General features: G+C 39.5%; 1 protein-coding gene across 4 annotated transcripts in view; it reads left to right on the top strand.

Annotated features, from left to right (window-relative positions):
* The window catches only part of PRELID2 (PRELI domain containing 2), a 63,241-nt gene extending 58,533 nt beyond the window's left edge, over nucleotides 1–4,708 (top strand). For all 4 annotated transcript variants that reach the window (XM_047086461.1, XM_047086493.1, XM_047086482.1 and 1 more), the window contains 2 exons: nucleotides 352–421; nucleotides 4,468–4,708. In XM_047086461.1, the coding sequence (XP_046942417.1) occupies nucleotides 352–411 (60 nt within the window). In that variant the 3' untranslated portion in view covers nucleotides 412–421; nucleotides 4,468–4,708. The remainder of the gene's footprint in view (nucleotides 1–351; nucleotides 422–4,467) is intronic.
* The last annotated feature ends 18,388 nt before the right edge of the window (nucleotides 4,709–23,096 follow it).

Raw genomic sequence — 23,096 nt, 5'->3', positions numbered from 1 at the left:
ATGCTCAATAAACACTAATTATTACCATTATTATTTCAGTTCTGGCAATGTCACTTAGCAGCTGGACCTGTGTTTTGAGAAGTTACTTGTGTTCTCTTGAACTGCTTTCTTATGTTTAAAATGGAGATTCTAAACTCTCCTGTGCCCACTTCCCTTGAGTAGTTCTGAGCACATGTAGAGAAAATGTATGTGAACTTGGTGAGAAAAATACTATAAAAATGTAAGGTATGACCATGAGCCTACTTTTCTGGAATGAGTATATGGCCATGACTTGGATTCCTTGGAGGGAAAGGGCTGTGATAAATGTAAAAGTGCTTGTTGCATTTTGATTTTTCTTTCTTCTCTCTCTAGGGAATTAGAATAATGGAGATGCTGCTAAAGGAACAGTGTGGTGCCCCCTTAGCTGAATAAAGAATCCGCAGTGAGTACCAAAAACAAAATCAGAATTCTTTCCTCCAGCCATGTTTTTAGGCTCTTAAGCCCTGTATTATGCGTCAGCCTCCCTGGGCTGTTCATGCTGTACATTTCCCAGTTATATGCAGAGGATCCTGTCTCACAGGTGTTTCGTTTTCTGTTCAGTACCTTCATTTACTTAGTTCTTTGATTTTCAGAGCAGTTTTGTACCTCGTGCTGGGTTACAACGGCATTCAAATTGTTGAAACCGCTCAGCACAATCCAGCGTGATTACGATCTGCAAGTGCCATAGATTTGTAGACTTCGGTGCAGGATTAACTGAACCTTAATTTTATTGTTCTGGGGACAATGGAAGGAGAGGGTTAAAGCTGTCTTTGAAGTAGGAAGGAAAACAAGGAAGGGGCATGTTTTGATTGGCCAGTGAAATAAATGTATTTTGTTAATCATGTATATACTTCCTCTGGTTGGCAGTGGCTGCCTGAAATGCTATTGAGAAGGATTCTGACATTTTGAGCATAATATCAGGCTCTGGGTAAGGGTGCCTGAGTGATTAGCAATGTTGGCTATGGGCAGAGGATGGGAGAAAGCGCTAGTGCTAGAGCTCATACCGTCTCTAGTGTAAGACAAATGCTGTAGGGTTCACAGGTGGCAGGGGGAGTTTAGACTTGCTTAATTTTTTTTCTTAAGTTTTTATTGCCTGCATGAAGAAGGGTGTCCATAGTGGAAAGGACAGACCAGAGTTATTTAAGAGAGAACCAAAGCCTAAAATAAATGAGTGTAATGGATTTGCATCTTCCCAAATTTATTGGAGTTAAATTTTTTTTTTTTATTTTTTTTTTCAACGTTTATTTATTTTTGGGACAGAGAGAGACAGAGCATGAATGGGGGAGGGGCAGAGAGAGAGGGAGACACAGAATCGGAAACAGGCTCCAGGCTCTGAGCCATCAGCCCAGAGCCTGACGCGGGGCTCGAACTCACTGACCGCGAGATTGTGACCTGGCTAAAGTCGGACGCTTAACTGACTGCGCTACCCAGGCGCCCCTGGAGTTAAATTTTTAACATGTGAGAGAAGGTAAAGCCATTGAGTAAAGCAAACGCTCTCTTGGGTAATTCATCATTACCTCAGATTTCCCTTATGTTGGCTTAAAATTGTAGGACACATAGTTTTGTATAAGCAACCTTGGACTCTAATCGTGATCTAGAATAAAGTTTGAGAACAATTAACCAAAGAAAAAACAAAATGAACATTTATGTACAAGTACTTCAGCACTGAGTGCATGCTGGCATATCTATGAATAGATTTATTCATTACTGGGGAGGCTAAATAAGATAATTCCATTTAGCACAAGCATGGCACATGGCAGGTGCTCAAAAAATGTTGAAATGGGATCTAAATATGGTCTGTTCCTAAATCCACTCTGCTCTTTGAGAACATTTTTATGAAGCATTTTTGTGAGGCTCACAAAGCACCTGGGTGCAGATCCCTTCTTATCCTGGAGGGTGGGATCTAAAGTCAGCTCCAAGTGAAATGAAAGACTGGGAAGGGACTCCACTTACAACTATACGCTGGTTTCCAAACTTCAGGTTAATGATTTTGGAACATCACTGAACCTCAGAATCCTCTGGAGGATTTGTTAAGCGTAGATCGGTGGGCCCCACTCTCAGTTTCTGTGTAAGTAGGTCTGGGGTCGGGTCCTAAGATTTGTGATTCTAACAGGTTTCCAGGTGATGCTGCTGTTCTTGGTCCAGGGACCACACTTTGAGAACGATTGCTCTAAATGAGGTCTCATCTCTGAATGAAGACAGATTAAATATAAGGGCACCGAGGAAGCTAATAGCTGGGGTTTTGAAATTGTTGTCATGCAGTCTGTTGACTTTAGATTAATCAGAGGAATGATCTTCTTGTGTGGTTTTTCCCTGATTTTAGGGTCTCGGTGCTTGTTTAACTGCTTTTTTTTTCCCCCTGCTTAAATGTGGACAAGCTCCACAGTGGTGTAAAGACGACTGAAAAGAACAGAGATGAGACTCACACCAACTTGTGTTTTTGATTTAAAATGCTGTTAGTGAAATGAGCAGATTAAACAAGCTTACTTGTTGTCACAAATACGCATGTTCTTGTGGGTTTGCTTGTTTTGTTTTTACTGTGGTTGAAAGCTGATCAGGGCTCTTTATTGTTTCTAGTAACAACTCGCTCTTCTCTTTCAAGTGAAGTGTCTGTGAAGGACAGTTGCATTCAGGGCATTTAAAATGCAACAGAGTGTTTGAAGGATTTACCTAATTCAGACTGTTGTAATTCATGACCGGGTGTCTCAGGGCGGTAAATGGAAAGTAAGGGGAATATACTTTTACCACATGAATTTACAGTTACTGCCAATTAGAGCTTGTGGCTGAGGCTTTAAAGCTTTTTTTTTTTTTCAATGTCCACTTCATTGAAGTATTATGCATGTACAATTAAATTCACCAATCCCAAGTGTACATTTTGGTGAGTTTTGACAAATAGGTGTAGTTACATAAGCATCACAAAAATCGTAACATACAACACTTTATGGCTTTGTGGTGCTGTCGTGTTTTTGCCAGTTTGTTGCTTCCCTTTTTTTCTTGACTATTACAAAGTTTTGGCAAGCTTGAAATGTGCCTGTTTTAATGGGACTTCTTCTGTTTTCAAAAGTGGCTCTATGGAAAATGGGAGAATGGTTGTGGGTTGGGCGAACTCTACTGTTTTTATGAGCAATAAAATGCCACATTAAATGGAAGGGGGGCAGGTATCAGGGCTAAGGCTGTAGAAGAAGGGTCAGTCAGTTGTTGCCCTCAGGCCAAACCCAACCTGCTCTCTGCTTTTGTAAATAAAGTTTTATTGGCACACAGCTATGTCCCTGGCTTTGTTATGGCTGCAACGGCAGAGTGAATAGCTGTGACATAGAGCTCTTCTCCAGCAAAACTTAAAATATTTATTGTCCTTTAAGAAAAAGCTTTCTGTCCTGTAGATTGTGAGCGTGCCCTCTCCTAAATTAAGACCAGGGAACCTGGTAGTGGTTGTTTAGCCTTTTAAACATTGCATTTGATCACATCTTACCTATATTCCAAAGTTAATAGTTTATTTTGTCTGTATTAGCTTTAACATCACCACTCGGCTGATTTTATTTTAAGGCATAAAAAAGCACTGAAATGATCACAACAGTGAAGTTAAAATATCAGAGGCAGTGATCATTAAAATTGCTCATGAAGTTCCAGTGCACGTGCATAATGGAGTAGAAATGTAAGCATTTTGTGTAGCAGATAAGGTAGCGGCACTGTGATGTGGCAGTGGTGTAGGTGCTGGGTACAGTCAGTATACTCAGTTTGCCAGTTGGGGAATTTTGCAGTTCTTAAAAACAACAACAACAACAACATTCCATGGGGTTTGCATGAATGTGCATAGGGAGACATTATTTACTATTTTTATATCCTACCACATTTCAAATTTGCATGATTTAAATTCACATAGAATGTGGCCACCTTGGATATGGTGCCCAGTCCTAAAGATACTCCCCAGAACTCTCTGGCCGTGTATCCACATGGGCATTTGAAAATTAGAAAGCTTAGAAGGTGATTTTATCATGAACCAAAATGGAGGCACATACATCTCAGTAACCAATATGCTTGTAGAATTGCTGCTGACACATCCGTTTGATAGATTTTTGATTTCCTGTCATTTTTGAATAAAACAAATAGCCCTGACATCTGTTTGTTCTTGCCGCTGGCAGTGAGGAGACACGGCTCGGTGAGGTTTGATCACATAGCAGAGTTCCTTCACGCTGGAAAGATTAAGACCTCCGTTTTAGCTATATCTTAACTCCCCTTTGAACCAGCTCCTCTGGGTAGCTGGACTTTATAAAATAAGGTGCTGGCTTTGTTCGAAGATCATTAGGAGGCAGAAATGCAGTTTCTTCCAGAATTATCCACAGTGATGGAATTCAAGTGACCCTTAAGAGTTGCTTTAGAAAAGAGGCAAATAAGTATTGATTGGGGAGACCTGTTTATTAGGTGATAAAGCCAACTTGCTTTCTCTTGCAGGGGACCTGTGTTGTCCTAATTTGCTCAAGAATCACTTCTTGGCCCCAACACATCAGTGATGCAGTTTTTGAAATCCAACTTTAAGGATACACTGTTGGCAGCTTCAAGAAGAGGAGACCCTCCTTCCAGGACATGAAATGATACACTCCCCTGGGAGCCTGCCTCAGATAGTGGCACTCATGGACATGAGACCTGCTAGCTGGGTTTTTATGGCACAGTCTCTTTATGATTTACAAATAAAGGAAAAAAAAACATAGAAGGTGACGTCTGCCCTTCTTCAGGATGTCCTGCTGACTGCCTGGTGACAGTGTCAGGGAAGCCAAGGACAGGCTGGAGGCCTGGCGAGTGGTGCTGGTGCCCATATGTTATCAGCCTCATTGCTCATGGGATTCATGAGAAGATTCTGGGACAGATAAAGGAGTTAAACCTGATGCCTGATGCATGAGTGTCCTACAACAGAAAGGAATATACCAGGCCAGTGTTGAAGCTAAGCTACATTTAGAGTAATGTTTGGTTCTCAGAAATTGAGAGCATTTAATGTCTACCCATAAGTACTACTTAACTGTCACCAGTATGGCTTTTATAATGTAACTTGTCCACAGTATGATTTAGTCTTCTGAAAGAACATGGGTTGGAGAGCGGGAAGGCAGGGGGTGACTTTGGCATTATGTGACATGGAACGCAGCATGAACCTCTCTGTGTTTCCCTGGCAAGTGGGGCTACCTGGGCACAGGTGTTCTGTGTAGTGATGATTAGACAAGGAAGGGAGTTTAGTATGAAAAGCACAGGTTTGGGAATTTGACAGAACAAGTGTTACCACCTACTAGCTCAATGATTGATCATCTACATAATTTTCAATTTTTCCAAAGCTCCTTCTTTTTCATTGCACAACGAGGTTATAAAATTAACTTTGTGAGGTGGTCGGATCGATTTGGGATTGTGTGTATAGAGTGCCTAGTACGCTACCTGTTGCATCGTAGAAGTCTAGTACCTAGACGCCATTACTATGTGAAACCATTTTGAAAATGTACTTTTCAAATGTAATATGAGGTAGTATTACTGTTTGAAAATTAGGTGACAGTAGTTTGCATTTACCATGATTGGAAGCCAAAATATAAGTGCACACTACCTAATAGGAAGCTTGAAGAGAGGCAGTAATTTGGAATTCATCTGCTTAAGATAAAAATTGGGCCATTACTGGGAAGTCTTGGGGAAATTGTTCTTTTTTTTTAATATTTGAAAAATTTTCCACTTAGTGCAGTGATGAATATCAAAGCAATTTTATTTTTTATACAAGCCTGCCACTGTGAGCTTCTTCTTACTGTATTTGAGCTGTTTGTGCTGCTCGAGTTCTGTCTTTTAGGATAATCTCTCCTCATTTTCTTAGTGTCTCATTCTTCAGGTGTGTTGGAGAGAAAATGAATGGTGGAAACCAGAACAAAACTTTGACTTCTTTTTCCAGTTTGTCAGCGGCATTTGGTAGGCTTTTGGAATAATAGCCTATTTCGAAAAATAAGAGGCCATGTAAATGATCACAGAGGTGAGAGGTTAGAAATCCGTATGACACTGAAATAAACTTAATGCATCCTACCCAACAAGCTACATCCTCTGAAGCAGGAGTTCTCAGCTTTTGGTGTTCATTAGAATCACCTAGGGAATGTTATGCACTTTTGCTGATGAGGGTACATCCTAGAGCAATAAATACATCAGAATCTTGGAGATTCTGGGTGGAACCCAGGAATCCATCCATACTTTTTAAAGCTCCGTAGGTGGTTCCCATTGGAAACTAGGGATGCGAACACTAGACTGAATTCTTGGTGATTTTCCGACATTATCTGATTTCTTTCTTAACACCTCTGAGGTAGGAAAGGATATTTGTAGCAAGAATTTTTGTTAGAAATACAAAGAGTGGGGTGCCTGGGTAGCTCAGTCAATTAAGTGTCTGACTTTTGGTTTCAGCTCAGGTGATGGTTCATGAGTTTGAGCCCCGCATCGGGCTCCACACTAACAGTGCGGAGCCTGCTTGGGATTCAATCTCTTTCTCTCTCTCTCTCTCTCTCTCTCTCTCTGCCCCTCCCTGCACTCTCTCAAAATAAATAAATAAACTTAAAAAAAAAGAAATTGAAAGAATGAAGCAGAAAGAGGACGAATTTTTGCTAATTCCTTAAAACCAGGGTGGCCAGTGCAAATGGCTTTGGGGACCTGGCAGGTGATCTGATGAGTCAGGCAGGCTGGTGGCGCCTTGGGAGACCCTGGGAACACATGTCTGTTTAAAGGTGGACAGCTGCTGCCCAGGTCTCACACACTGTTGCCATGTGGCTGTTTTTTCTAGTTAACTCTAATTTCCTGTTTTATAGGAAAAGACAGACTTTTTTTAAAGAAAAGAATTCTCCCAATTTTTACATGCTGGCAGTAATTCAGAATTGTTTAAAACATTGTGCTGGCCAAACCAAACATGTTTTCCAGTAGTTTCCGGCCTCTGCCTCAGAGTGTCAAGGCCCAGCCTAAACATCCCAGTCAGTTTTTAATTGATTTGCATTTCCCCACTCTGGATGGAAGCTACATTCTGTCTCTTCTCCAAGACTGCTTTGATATGTATTTTCCTCCCATTCCCAAGAAATCCTCTGGAGTTGCTTCAGACACTTATCCTCTCCCAATATTTTTTTTTTTTTAAGCCTTCTGCAGGCATCCATTACTTCAAGCTTCACATATATGTGTTAGAATTATTATGCTCTTTTTAACATTAATTAGAGCTTGTTAGAGTTTATTTTTATAATATGTCAGAATCCTTTTCCTGTGAGAAAACATTTAGAGATGTCAAAATCAGGAGTACTGCCTTACTGGGAGTATTAGGAACATGTGGGAAGGGGTTAATTACAGACCAGGCCAGTCTCCTCCTGACCTGGTGTGGCTGGGCCTAAATCTCGAGGCAATGATTTTGTCCAGTGATTCCCACACTTCTCCTTGAATCAGAAATCCTCGGGGGAGGTGTGCTAAATGCAGGTTCCCAGGCCCTCTGCCAAAGATTCTGATTCATGAAATCTCATTTGGGACCGAGGGGATCTGCATTTTAAAGCAAGTTCACCAGGAGATTCAGCTGTGCTGTTCCACAGACCATATTTTGAGAAACACTGATTTCGGGACAGCGTTTTTGCCCTCCGTGTCTCCTATCATGCAAAAAGGTTTTGCAATCATTTGGGCCCACTGATCAATACAGTTGACCATGCAGGACAAAACATAAAGTTCTTATGCTGAGATGAACTGACTTTAGCTATCCTTATGTGATTAAGGTGCTTTTACCATGAAGGGTCTTTTACGGTTTCAGTCATATGTGGGTAAAAAAAAGGTGCTCTATTCTTTTTATATAAATTGCTTTGTTTATTTTATAAGCAGTGTATATGTAGTAATATCCTTTTTGTCAGACATTGTAGGGTGCATGGTATAGACAAGTCGAGGTTATTCTTTTAAGTTGCACGTCTTTTTTTGTATTTTAATCATTTACACTGTAACACTTAATTTAGTATATATTTCCCTGCTTTTGAAACAATCTACTAAAAATAATGAAAAAAATTAAGGTCATCACTTATGTTTTTCACTCTTTCAGGTCCTATTTGGGTTTGTTAAAGCCCCTACCATGAATGACTCTGCTCTTTGAGATCTGCAGTGGTTTTTGCAGGGTGTGTTTTCACTCACTGTTACCTGTTACCTTTCTCTCTGCCGTTACTCTCACCTGCCTCTAGGAACCCTCATCTCCTTCTTTATGGGGCTGGGAAATTATGTCATTGCATACTCTATGTCCAGTAACAGTAAACAGAACCTAAACGAGGCTCTGAGAGACTTTTTTCTGAGGACATGCTGCCTTGACTTGGTGATGTTATTTTACTGTAACTTCCTGATTCTCAACTTCAGTTGTCAAATCTTTGACCTCAAGGTAAGTGAGATGTTGCCACACATGCTTTCTTTTGATCTAGAAGTCATTGTCTCCCTCAATTGTGTAAGTGTTTTTATATGTACAGTTGTATAATGTGAAACATAAGTTAAATTCAAATGAACATTTCTCAGGCCCCTTTTTTTGTGAGGTATGAAGTATTTTTGATTCAGTGTTATTGTGATTTAGAGCTATAAATGAGTAGTATAGCTCTGAAATTCAGTCCTGTAGACATTCTGAAATAAAGTTTGTTATGACTCATACTTATGCATGAATTTTACTTTCTTGGGGGGGTGTCACTTGACTCAGCAGAGCTCGTGTGTATCATTGGTAGTGATGATCCTAGTCCTTGCAGCAGCCCCAGATGAGGCTGTTATACCAATCGTATGATGTCAGCTCCCCGCTTCCCCCAAGGTGAGCCATTAAACTTTCTCCCAGCAATAAACAGAGGCCACTTTTATTGGGTGATCTCAGCGGGCTTTGGGCTAATGGAGCCAAGGTCCGGGGTTGACAGAGGAGAACTGAAGCACAAACAGCAACACGAGGTCACGTGATCCCCCAGAGGGAGGGGGCACAGCAGCTCCTTGTCAACTTGTGAGGCTCAGCTCTCTTTTCTGTACTTTGTTTCCATGAGATCCTTTGACTTGTCTGCTTTTTACCTGGGTGTATTTTAGTGGCTTTCTGTGCCTTGTTTCTAAAATGCTTTGTCCAAGCCCTATTGATGTCTTTCTTTTATTAGAGCCTGGGTGCCTTAAGGAGTAGAGTCCTTAGTTCAACCAGCATTTATTGAACACCTATTATTATGTTCAAGAAAAAAGCAGGATTTATCTAGTTCTGACTCGATCCAGGGGTTTCTAGGAGGCTTGCATCTTCATTATACAGACATATGGCAGCAGTGGGTAATGATGGTAAGACTGGACACACGTACCTGCTGAGTAAATCAAACAATGATTGCTTATTTAAAGGATGCACACACACACACACACACACACACACACACAAAATCAGCCCAGGGCACGCAGTGCGGAGATCAGCACATAAATGTTTAGCTTGGTGGCCCTGAAGCCTCACCAGAATATTGCACACAGGTTGTAGATGATCCTGTGTGAATTAGTGAGGGGCACATCATAAGAAATGAAGATATTTTTTGGGAGATAACCAGTTTTCTGTAGGAGCAGCCTTATAAAGAGAAGGGCGGAGCTGCCCTGCATGAGCCCGTCTCCTCATCTGAGCCACATAGAAACTTCACATTTCATAATGATTGCTGGATAGAGGATATTCAGGCATAAATATCTTTTACCTTCAGACTGTTCTTTTTTTTTTTTAATTTTTTTTTTTCTTCCAACGTTTATTTTATTTTTAAGACAGAGAGAGAAAGAGCATGAACGGGGGAGGGGCAGAGAGAGAGAGAGACACAGAATCGGAAACAGGCTCCAGGCTCTGAGCCATCAGCCCAGAGCCTGACGCGGGGCTCGAACTCCCGGACCGCGAGATCGTGACCTGGCTGAAGTCGGACGCTTAACTGACTGCGCCACCCAGGCGCCCCAGACTGTTCTGAATATTACAGCCTGACCCAAGCACATTCCTGAATTCAGGGCTGCAGGATCAGCATAGTGTTTTCCTGATATCTGGGTGGGGCCTGCAAACCCCAAAACCTTCACGCAATCATTGGACAGACTGAGGCAGGTAGAGAGGTGGAATCCTAAGAATGACAAACCCAGTGTGATGGGGGCTTGGAATAGAAATTATATTAACCGAGTGGGACAATTTATAGAAATTTAAAATGTGATAGTTAAATTTTTACATGCAGTATTTCTTACACACCTTGACTGCCAGTCAGAATCCTCTGGGTAGCTTTAAGACATACTGATGCTTGGGTCTCAGCCCCAGAGTTTCAAGACTGTAGCCCTGGCATCAGGATGGTGTAAAGCTCCCCAGCTGATCCTGAAGCCATGGATGGAAATTCCTACCATCGTCAGAACTAATGTCTGTTTTTCCCTGAGTGGGAGCCCTTAAGAAGCTAGCAGGAGGAGGGATGGTAATATGAGACCTCTCCCTTCTAGTGATTTGCCTCTAGGACTTCAGAAAACTACTTTACTGTCCAAGAAAAAAGAGCCCCAATGTCTCTTAAATGCTAGTAGGGGAAAAGTGAACCTAAAAATACTCTGCCATGTGTAGTTTGCTTTGTTGTGACCAAAAGTTTGAATTGCATTTGTTGGAACAGAATCCAATGCGGAGAAAGGATCCCATAATAACTCCAGACCCTTGCTTGTCTTCAAAGGGTTAACCTGAGTTACTGCACTTCCGGACCTTAAGATGTAGCTCTCCAAGCTATGGACAGGCGTGCTGTGCAGGAGGCGGCAGAGACAAAATAGCAGCCACCATCCTGTTAAATTAAACTCCGTGGAGCTATTCTCCAGCATTCTCGGAGAAGGTTAGAGCCGTTTCATGCCTGCCATCTGTTAGGCTGCTGATGGAATCATTACTTCTTTGTGTTGGTGCCAGGATGAACTTTTAGATCCGATGACGAAGGAGAAAATGCTAACTGTTCAGTTGTATGCTTTTGTTTTCTTATTTTGAGTTTAGATGGTCCCCTAAATTCACAAGTCCATCACTTGTGCCAACAATTGAAATTCCCTCACTGCCAATTTTTTTTTAGAGGTGTAGGGGGAATTACTTTCTGGGCTGAAGCTCCCCTGTTATTTGTATTTGTTTAAAGATGTAGTCATTAGTCTCATCAAAAGCAAAGTAAAACAAAATTTTCCCTGGTCCCCAGGATAGGAGGGGACCCAGAAAGCGCCCAGAAAGAATTAAATGGATGAAATACCCTAGCGTCTAGTCATTGTCACTGGAAACAGGATATAGGGCAAGGAGAGGGAGAGAAAAAGGGGAAAAGCCTATCAGGGTTATATCTGCCACTGAGTAGATCAGGGTGAGTGTGAGGAAAACTCGGTTGTCTGATATTTTCTTTCACAAATGACATTTTGGAGAATTAGAGAATATAGCATGGAAGTTTAGAGCCTCAATTCATGTGTTGCTTCCCCCCACCCCCAGTACATATTCATAGATACAGAAAAAAAAATTTTCATGCAACTTTCTCCTGGTATCTTGGTGATTGGATCTAAAGACTTTGGAAAACTTGAGTCCATCAGAGGCACTAGATGGCTACAATTTTTAAATACAGTTTTAAATCGGATTAAACAATGTATCAGCTTCCAGTTGGAACTTTTCCAGTATGGAGAGTCATCTCTTTCTATGTGTGAAGTCAGAAGCTAGCGTTATAACTATTTCCTTAGGTGTTAATTGTTCTGTCAAGTGCTATGAGAACCATTTCTTCCTGGAAAAAATAAGTGCTAACAATGTTTTTGGGCCTTAATAGGGCAAGGATTTTACAGAGAATTGGGGAAAGCAGAGTGTCAGCCAGGCATTTATTCCCCTCCCCCCCCATCTGCCTCTGAAACTTCTTCCTGGGGATTGTCACCTGCAATTTTCTAAACAGGGTATTTGTACCCTTGGGAATATTAACCATCTCTACGAGGGATGTATGAAGCCACAAGGCAGATGGACAGAATGCTCCTCTTAGAGCCTTCCTTTTGCTCAAAGATTTGTGGGAAACATTGTTTTTATATTAAAACAAACATAGAACCATATAACTTTGTGGAATGTAAAATTAGAATGGATCCTTAAGTAGAAAAGAAGACTTAACGTCCTTTTGCTTGGAGCACTGCTTAGTATGCTGCCTACTACATAGCAGGTGTTAGGTTGAATCTAATGGAAATACTGAAGAGTAGCAATTACACGTGCTTCAGCTTGCTACAAGCGCCTGCAATTAATACATCCCCAGTGTTCCAGGGCTGTCTTCTGCTAGTGACAGTCACATTCCTCTCTGGAAACGTTGGCGAAGCCCTGATGTAGGCCGCTCCAATCCCTGGGAGTCCCAGAATTCCCATGTCCCTTAGAGTCGGCCTGGAATCCCAGCAGCATGGCCCTTGCCTGCCAATATCTTGTGATACAAAATGGGGCAAATCTCCTGTAAACTTGAGCCAGCATTGCCATCAGGGGCATCATGGATTATTTAGAGGGCCAAGTTAACATACAGCTCTTAGTTGTTGGGGAGGTACAAAAGTATGAAGGGTACTTTTTAAGTATTAAAGTTTAAATTATTTTTCTCTCATTTGTTGGGAGGTGGTCATGTTTGCTCTTTTGTTAAGAGAAAACAGTAGTCAGGCAAATGTTGTTTGTCAATATAATGTTTTTGACATACCGTTATTCCCTAAATGGAGGCAGTTCAGGTACACCTATATAAACGCTGCTTTTCTAACCAGTCTGTCTAGTGTTTACTTAAGTCAGGGTGTTCGTTAAAATCCTTGAGAAGGGGTATAATTAGTCTTGATGGGGTCAGATAACAAACACAAGGAAAAGTTAATGAAGCAGTGTTTTGATTCTTGATTCTTGTAATTATAGTGGTGCGGCTGGTTCTCCTATAGTGAAGCTTTTACCATTTCCAATAATAAATGTCTTTTCGGGTTGTATTTTCTCAGATATGTTTTAACTGTCATCTAGATGGAAATTGCATGGCAGTTGCCAGCAGGAATAACCTTTACTTTATTTACAAAATACATACATATTTCTATTGAGAATATTGACGATGGTCGTACCTCAACTTCTTTGTTGAAAGAACATGTCCTGGTCAGATCTGAATTTCCCTTCACAAAAGTGAAATATGACTGTATTTTGGGTAATAGCTTAAGTTGAAAATACCAGAAATTTGAGCATTGATTCAATGCTCAATTACATCCTAGAAACCTAAATTTGAGTCCTGGTTCTATTATGTCCTAGACATGTCCATAAATTCTCAAAGCTTTGTTCTGTTCATATGGGAAGGAGTAATAATGGAGATATTTTTTTAGGGTTGTTGAAAGGGTTAAGTGAGCTGAAGACATGTAAAAACTGTTGGAACCATGCCTGGTATGTGGTAAATGCTCAGCAGTCTCTGGAAGAGATTGTGTTAAGTTGGTGTTCTTTAAATGTTTGGTAGAATTCTCCAGTGAAACCATCTAGGCCTTAAGATTTCTGTTTGAAGGAGATTTTTTAAGTTGTTATTTAAATTTAAGTTAGTTAACATACAGTGTAGTCTTGGTTTCAGGAGTAGATCTTAGTGATTCATCTCTTATGTCTGACACCCAGTACTGGTCCCAACAAGTGCCCTCCTTAATGCCCTTCACCCATCTGGCCCATCTCCCCACCTAGCTCCCTACACCAACCCTCAGTTTGTTCTCTGTATTTAAGAGTCTCTTACGGTTTGCCTCCCTCTCTGTTTTTATCTTATTTTTCTTTCCTTGCCCTATGTTCATCTGTATTGTTTCTTAAATTCCACATATGAGTGAAATCATAGGATATTTGTCTTATTCTGACTGACTTACTTGATTTACAGGTGTAGTATTTCATAGTTTGAGTGCATCAGGGGCTCTTGGGTGGCTCAGTCGGTTAAGTGTCCGACTTCAGGTCAGGTCATGATCTCACACTTTGTGGGTTTGAGCCCTGCATCAGGCTCTGTGCTGACAGCTCAGAGCCTGGAGCCTGCTTTGGATTCTGTGTCTCCCTCTCTCTCTGCCCCTCCCCGTCTCTCTCTCTGTCTCTCAAAAGTAAATAAACATTAAAAAATTTTTAAATAGCTGGAGAGCATCACATGCTCTATTTCATTTTGGGTGAGGGTGGTAGTTTGTGTTTTTGAGGAATTGGTCCATTTTATCCAAATTGTCAAATTTACATGTGTAGGGTTGTTCATAGTATTTTCATATTAACCTTTTGATGGTCTCCTTGGTCTTTAATGACATGCTGTTTTATTCCTGATATTGGTAATTTGTGTCTTTTCTTTTTTCTTTGTCAGTTGCTAGGTGTTAGTTTTATTCATATTTTAAGAGAATTAGCTCTTCATTTCATTGATTTGCTCTATTGCTTTTCTGGTGTGTTTTGTGGATTTCTGCTTTTTATTATTTTTGTTTTCATTTTCTTGGGTTTTTTTTTTCTCTTCTTTTTCTAGGTCTTCAAATGGGAGCTTAGATTATTGTTTTTAGACTTTTTCATTTTTCTAATGTATATATTTAGTGCTATAAATTTCCCTCCTAGCACCCCTTTAACTGTGTCTCACAAAATTGGATTTTATTCCATGTAATATTTTAAAATTTATTTTTAAAATTAATTTTATTATGTGTATGTGTGTGTATATATATATATATATATAGAGAGAGAGAGAGAGAGAGGGGATGTATGAGCAGGGGAGAGTGGCAGAGGGTGGGGGAGAGAGAGAGAATCCCAAGCAGGTTCCATGCTCAGCATGGAGCCTGACACAGAGCTCTATCCCATGACCCTGGGATCATGACCTGACCTGAAATCAAGAGTCAGACGCTCAAGCAACTGAGCCACCTAGGTGCCCAGTGTATTTTTAAAATATCCCTTGAAACTTTCTCTTTGATCCATGGATTATTTAGAAGCTTGTTTAATTTCCAGTTGTTTGGAGATTTTCCAGCTGTCTTTCTGCTATTGATTTCAGTTTGATTTCACTCTGGTTGGAGAACACACCTGTATAATTTCATGGTGAGGTTTGTTTTCTGGCCCAGGATATGTGTTCTATCTTGGTATATGTTTCATGGGCACTTGAAAAAGAGTGGATCTTCTACTGTAGGGTGTAGCATTTTATAAATGTTGATTGGATCCTATTGATTGATGGTGGTGTCAAATTCTTCTGTGTACTATCTGATGTTCTGTCTTGTGTTATAAATTGTTGAGAGAAGGATGTTGAGGTCTCCAACTACAATTGTAGATTTGTCTATTTCTTCTTTTATTTCTTTTGATTGTTTCTTCGTATACTTTTCAGCTCTTCTGTTAAGTACATGCACATTTAGGTTTGAGATATCTTCTTTTTGGTTTAACCCTTTTATCATTATATAATATCCCTCTCTGTCCCTGGTAATTTTCATTGCCCTGAAGTCTCCATTAGCTGGAGTTCCTTTAGTAGGAATTCCTATTTCTTTTTATTAATATTTGTATGATGTATCTTTTTAAATTTTTCTTTTAATCTGCCTGTATGGTTACATTTGAAGTGAGTTTTCTTGCATACAGTTTGGTCATGTTTTTTAAAGCATTCTGTTGATCTCTGACTATTAATTAATGATTTTGACTATTTAAATTTAATGTAATTATTCATATGTTAGGGCTTACGTCTTCCATTTTATTTTTAGATCTCTGTTTTTTTTCTTCCTTTGGGTTTTTGAACACATTTTAGAATTCTTGTATGGTTTGTTCACATATAGTACTTTTCAGCAAATCTCTTTGTATACCTTTTTTTAGTGGTTGTTCTAGGTATCATACATGCATATATACATCTTATCACAGTCTCTTGGTGTCATCATTTTACCAGTTGAATGAAGTGTTGAAACCTTACCTCCCTTTATATTCCTGCCTCTTCATGTTTATAATTAATTGCCTTAAATATTTCTTCTACATTTAGCTGGAACCATATCAGTGTTTTAATTTTTTGCTTAACCATCAAACATAGTTTAAAAGATCCAATAGGAGAAGAATAGTTTACTGTATGTGCCCATATTTTGTTTGTGTTCTTTTTTCCTTCCCAATATTCTGAAACTTCTTCTTTTATCATTGTTTTTCTGTTTAGAGAACATATTGTAGCCATTATCTTTTTAAGGATAGAATTTCTGGAAACTAAGTTTTTTAGGTTTTAATTAGCTGAAAGTGTCTTGATTTCCCCGTAATTCCTTAAGGATATTTTCATAGGATAGATAGGATTCAGGGTTGATGTTCTTTTCTTCTAGCACTTGAAAAATGTGCCACTTCCTGTGGCCTCCATGGCTTCTGATGGGAGAAATCCACTATTTTTTTTCCCAATAAGTGTGGTGTCATTTCCCTCTGACTGATTTTTTTTCTTTTTGTGTTTAATTTTCTAAAGTTTGGCTATGTTGTGTTTTGATGTGGATTTCTTTGGGTTTAACCTGTTTGGTGTTTGCTCAACTTCTTCAACCTGTCAATTTATGTCTTTTGCCAAATTTGGAAAGTTTTCAGTCATTTCAGTACTCTTTTTAGTACTTCCCAGCCTCTTTCTCCTCTCCTCTGAAACTGTAATGACATGAATGTTAGATGTTTTGTTATTGTCACATAAGTCCCTGAATCTGTTTATTTTTATTTCTTCATTCTATTTTTTCTCTGTTGTTCACATTGAGTAATTTCTGTTAATCTTTCAGTTTACATTTTTTTTTTTTGATCCCCTCCATTATCCTTTTGAGCTCATTCTTGGAGTTTTTTACTTTGATTATTATGTTTCACAGTTCTGAAATTTCTAACTGGTCTTCTGTCTAGTCTTACTTTCTTAGACTATTTTGTTATTTGTGTCAAACATGTTTGTAGTTGTTCAATGAAACACTTTTATGATTGCTTAAAAACATTTGCCAGGTCATTTTTTTTTTTTTTAATTTTTTTTTTCAACGTTTATTTATTTTTAGGACAGAGAGAGACAGAGCATGAACGGGGGAGGGGCAGAGAGAGGGAGACACAGAATCGGAAACAGGCTCCAGGCTCTGAGCCATCAGCCCAGAGCCCGACGCGGGGCTCGAACTCACGGACCGCGAGATCGTGATCTGGCTGAAGTCGGACGCTTAACCGACTGCGCCACCCAGGCGCCCCGCCAGGTCATTTTAATGTCTCTTTCATCTTGGTGTTGGTATCTTGATTATCTTTTGCTTTTGTTTTGAGATCTTTCTGGTTTGTGATATGATGAATTATTTTTTTATCGAAGTCTGAGCATTTGGGGTATTATGAGATGCTGGATCTTGTTTAGACAGTGTCTTTTAACTGGCTTATTGTGATGCTAGTCCAGTAGGGGAAAGGGTGGGTACTGCCTTATTAATTGCCACATAAGGGTAAAAATTCTACATTGACATCTGAGGATGGAGAGACCTTCCCTGTTACAGTTTGGTGGGTTTGGGGATTCTCACTCTCCACTAGTCCCCACTGGTATCTCCCTGGCTAAGAGGGGTAGGAGTACCTCATCACCACTCCCCATCTGGTGTCCAGTAATACCATGGTATTGATGAATATCCAAACTCTCCACTAGGTCTCCCCTGATACCGCTTTCGTAGAGAAGGAGGGAAGTAACTTCTTCCTGCCAGGTGGAGGTAGAAGTCCAGGCCCCTCAAGTAGTTTCTACTGAGGGGATGAGGGAGTATTTGTTACCACTTGATGGGGATGAAAGTCCCAGCTCTCTACTTAGTCTTCTCTGACACCATCCTAGCAGAGGAATTCGGAACCCCTGTTAAAGCCAGTAAGAGTAGAAGTCTAGGCTACTCATTTGACCTTTGCTGGCATGTGTTGGGGTAGCAGCCATAGTATTTTCTGTAGCATGGTGTACAGTGATTATCTTCTGAATGTTTTCTATCTTGCTAGGTGGCCCCTTTCCTGGTCCTCTGCTTAGAGACAGAAGGATATTGTTGTTGTTATTGTTTTGTCTCTGTGCCTGATGGCATTTCTAGGTTGCTGGCTTCTCCAGAACTCAGTCTTCCATATGTGAGGCAAAAAGAAAATCTAGGAAACTCATTGCAGTGTTGTTCTTTGGGTCTCGAGTTTCCTAGATGGGTTCCTTCTTTGTCCTACTTTTCTTAGTCTTCTTATTTTGTTTCTTACATAATGCTCAGGAGTTTTAATTGTACTACCACTGATTTTTGATAAGTCCAATGTCTTTGGGCTCCTTCCTCTACTTAAGTTCATCTTTCTTTTATGTCTTAGCTCAAGTGTCACTTATGAGAAACTCTCTCTCCTCTCACTCTACATACTGGTCTAGGTTTCCCATTGCACTCTTGCATAGCATGTTGCACTTCTCCTTGCAATAACTTTGTTCAGTGTCTGTATCCTCCATTTGATTGTAAACTTTTTTTAATTTTTATTAAAAAAGTTTTTTTTGTTTATTTTTGAGAGAGAGACAGTGCAAGTGGGAGGGGCAGAGAGAAAGGGAGACACAGAATCTGAAGCAGTCTCCAAGTTGTGAGCTGTCAGCACAGAGCCTGACCTGGGGCTCGATCTCACGGACCACGAGATCATGTCCTGAGCCAAAGTCAGACGATTAACTGACTGAGCCACCCAGGCACCCCATGATTGTAAATTTCTTCCTTTTTTTTTAACGTTTATTTATTTTGAGAGAGAGAGAGAGAGACAGCGAGCAAGCTGGAGCAGAGAGAGAATCCTAAGCAAGCTCTATGTTGTCAGCACAGAGCCGGATGTGGGGCTCGAACTTACCGTGAGATTGTGACGTGAGCCAAAATCAAGTGTCACATGCTTAACCAACTGAAGCATCCAGTGCCCCTTGGCTGTAAACTTCTTGAGGGCAGGAGTTGGTCCTATCTTGAATAAGTGAGCAACATTGTCATTTGCAAAATGAGGGAGTTGGAATAGTAAACTTAAAGACGCTCCATCTCTAATTTCTTTTCCTTCTCTTTCCCTCATTCACTCTCATTTCACTCTCTCCATCCCCCAAATAATTTCCAAAATAGAATTATATAGAAATCTTCTCTTTCTGTGCCCTGTCAACATTGGGTTTTATCATGACAGAGAAAATAAATTTGGGTTATAAAGAATAATGACATCTTATTATGGTTTTATTTTGTACTTATTTGAATAGCAGGAAAGTTTATTTATCCTGTCAATAAATATTGAGTATCTACTATATCCCAAGCTCTGTGGGAGGCTGTGGAGATAGAACAGTTTACTAAACAAAGTCCAAGTTCTCATAGAGCTCACAGTTGAAAGTTTTTTTTTTAATATTATTATGATCATTTGCATGTTTTTTGTGAATTGTGTCTCCACATCAGTTGTTTACCCACTTACCATCCTCTCCTTTCCAGTGCTTATTAAACAAATATTTTGCTCAGGAATATGAAAGATATAAAATTAAGACAATCCTTTTCATAAATCACTTAGCATCTATTCTGACTTATCAGTTCATGCATTCAAACAAAAATATTTTTCTCACAAAAGCAGTCTGGGCAGCACAGTCATCACTATTTTGTTTATACTTTAAAGAATGTGGGTAAAACTTAAAAAAAAGGCCAAAGTGCTTGTGATTTTGGCATATTAATTTTATAATGTGTCTGTGGCCTGACTACATAACAACAATTAATACCATATATTGCAAGGAGGAATTGAGCAGTTGGATTTAATGAAACCATTTTAACAAGAACCAGTTGGAGTGTTAGATTGTCATTGCAAAGGAACCTGCCTAGAGTTTAACTTGTCATCTTGTTTTATTATTTTATTTTATTTCTTATTTATTTAAATTCAAGTTCGTTAACATACAGCACAGTATTGGTTTCAGGAGTGGAACCCAGTGATTCATCACTTACCTACAACACCCAATGCTCATTGCAACGAGTGTCCTCCCGAATGCCCATTACCCCCTTAGCCCATCCCCCCACCCACCAGCCCTCCAGCAACCCTCAGTTTGTTCTCCGTATTCAGAAGCCCTTATGGTTTGCTTCCCTCTCTGTTTTTATCTAATTTTTCCTTCCCTTCCCCTATGTCCAACTGTTTGGTTCTTGCTTTATTTTAAAATGATACTTAATTTGCATTTCCCAGACATCAGAGGCCGTGATGAGAGGTCCTGTGTGACAAGCCTGTAACATCAGCAAGGTTTTAAAACCCAGCATTAGTCTTAGGACCTAAAATTCTACTCACTACAGAGGGAGCTCTAAGTAGACTGCTTTCCTAGCATGACATAGTTGGTTATATTGATCTTAATCTCCCTTATCTGTAGGGGACGTTTTGGTTTATTTATTAAGTGATCCCATATCCATTATCTCAGTCCATGAAGCAACCCTGTGAAGAGGGTAGAACGCGATTTACACATGAAGAATCAAAGGCTCACAGTGGGTTAAGTGACACAGCCAGTAAGTGGCTGAACTGTAGTCATTGTGCGGCCACGTATTTATCAAACCTCAAATGAAATTTCATAGTAATGCTGTGTAATGCTAGATCCATCAAAGAGAGTTGTCTGTATGTCTCTTGATTTATATTTCCTGGTTACGAAGGATATTACTTATACCATGTCACGTCATTGTCATCCTATCTTATTTGCCTTATTTCCCTGAGGTGGAATAATAAACTCTATTGTGACTTACTTGATATGTTTCTGAGTATATGTGTAAAACGTGTCTTGTGAAAAGTTCTTAACTCACTTGCTTTCAAGTGACCCTGTTTGATTATTCTCTTTCTTGCTATGATCTTGACTACTTTGGTGATAGAGCTAGAATTGGTTAGACTAACTGCGATTTTTTCATCTATAACATGAGGTGTTTGTGTTAGCATCTGGAAAGTATAGAAACTCAGGCTGGGAAGGGACCTTAAAAAACTTTGAATTTAAGCTTCCTCATTGGTGAAAAATAATTGAAATTAGTGTATATTTATAGAATTGTTGTAAAATGATTAGTACAGTGCCTGGCATCTAGTGACCTCTTCAAAAAGGGCCAATAAAATAGGTGTTTTCTCTGAGAATTAACAGCTTGGTTGGCTCTTAATTAATGAATGCTCCCCGTTTTCCAAAAAAACATGCTGATTGATGCCCCAATCACCCTGAATAACCACTGCTAGCATACCTCACTCATGTTTGTAGACTTCTGGTCTCCAGTGTTGAATTACATGTTTTGCAAGGGTTGCTTGCATCCTAAATCAGTTTGTGTTCATTATAATTATTTAATTAACTGTTATGTAAACTCTGTATTAGTTTCCTATTGTTGCTTTAATAAATAGGACAAACCTGGTGGCTTAAAACAATACAAATTTATTACCTTACTAAGTGTCAGCCTGAAATGGGTTTCCCTGGACTGAAATCAAGATGCTGCCTTCCTTCCCAAGGCTCTAAGAGAGAATCTATTCCCTTCCTTTCTCAGCTTTGAGATGCCACCAATATCCCTTACCTTGTGGCTGGCTCCTTTTTCCATCTTAAGCCAGTAGCGTAGCATTCTCAAATTACTCTCCACCTCTGTCTTTCACAAGGACCTCTATGATTACATTGGACTTACCAGCATAACCTCTCCATTTCAAGATCATTAATATAATCATACCCCACCATCCTTTTTGTCCTGTAAAGTAACATATTCATTGAGTCTGAGGATTAAACTATGGGCATTTTTGGGGAACCATTATTTTGCTTACCACCATAACCTTTAACATTTGAGAGAAGAGAGAGGATGTTTTTATGAAATCCAGTTTCTTGCTTTGGAAAGACTCATTAACAGTGAAAAAAATTGCTTTTGAATTAGATGTGGGTTAGAGGGCTCTAACATTTTGGCCAAATCGTGAAAGTCAAGAAGGATTCCACACTTAGATTTCTTGTGGAAGTGTCTGTATGTTCTTGCTCCATTTAGAGAAACACACCAGAAACCAGAAAATTCTTTATGGTTTTGATTTTTTGGAAGAAATATAATACAGAAATCTAGTCAGTACACTCATTCACAAAGAAAAGTCCTTGGCTCCACACCAGAAGACTGGTAAAGGCAAATATGTGTATTTTCATTTATTATAAATTGAAATAAAATATTGTAAATGTAGGAGTACTATTTTTTTTATGTTTTCTCACTTTAAGATGAAATTTGTCACTTTCTTGGTTAACTAGCCAACTGCCAATCCCAACTCTGTCAGATAAAAACTGTCTATTATTTAACCAAACTACATTCTACTCCCATCCCTCTGTTCTGATATTTTTCACCCCTGGCTCAGAGATTCTTGACATTTTGGTGGAATCTTGCACCTCTTTGAGAACTTGATGAAAGCTAAGTCTGACCCTGAAGAATACCCATACAGATCATGTTTTCTTTCTTTTTTGTATCTTGGGTACAAAGAGTTGAGTTATTATACTTACTAGTTCTTGATCCAATTATCAGTTTGTGCAGATCCATCTTCTTCTTTTTATTCTATTTTATTTGATTTCATGTTATTTTATTTTCACTTTGACCTCCCATCCCCATCTCCACCTCCACCCCTGGAGATACACCGAGCTATGTATTATTGAAAGATAAATAGTATTGTGTTGCAATACTATGTTTCACATACAATTTTAGGTGAATTTGTGTGTCTTCTGAAAGCTACTCTTGAACATTAGGAGGTCTATAGGTCAAGAACCTTCTCTTTAATCTGCACTATTCAACACTGTAGTCACTAGCCTCATGTGACTATTTTAATTCAAATTTAAGATGATATAAAATTGAAAAGTAGATTTCTCAGTCACACTAGCCACATTTGAAGTGCTCGGTAGCCATCTGTGGCTAGTGGCTGCTTACTATCTAGCACAGCATAGCACAGCATAGATCATGCCTGCCATCACAGAAAATTCTAACGGACAACACTTCCCCAAGTTATCTGTATAAGAACTCTCCCAGATCTAAGGATTATTTTAGTTGGAAACATTTTTTCTAACTGGCATGCCTTTGTGCTTGTGTGGAATAACATTCCACAAAACTGAGAGAGTCCTCAATAGAGCAGATGGGGAGAGAGTCAGGGCATGAAAATTCTAAGTATTGGTTCTCGATCCAGCAAATTGAAGGACTTCAAATCTGCCCCCACCCACTTGCTCTCTGAGGAATTCTACAGTGAAACACACTTAACCCTGGAGGTCATAATTATAATCCCTCACTTTTATATATAA

The sequence above is a fragment of the Lynx rufus genome, unplaced genomic scaffold, assembly GCF_022079265.1.
Source record: "Lynx rufus isolate CCGP_SWC_20201006 ecotype Redwood Valley unplaced genomic scaffold, mLynRuf1.p SCAF_1, whole genome shotgun sequence".
NCBI classification, from domain to species: Eukaryota; Metazoa; Chordata; class Mammalia; order Carnivora; family Felidae; genus Lynx; species Lynx rufus.
The sequence above is the reverse complement of the archived record's forward strand: the minus strand, read 5'-3'. Positions and strand labels throughout refer to the sequence as shown.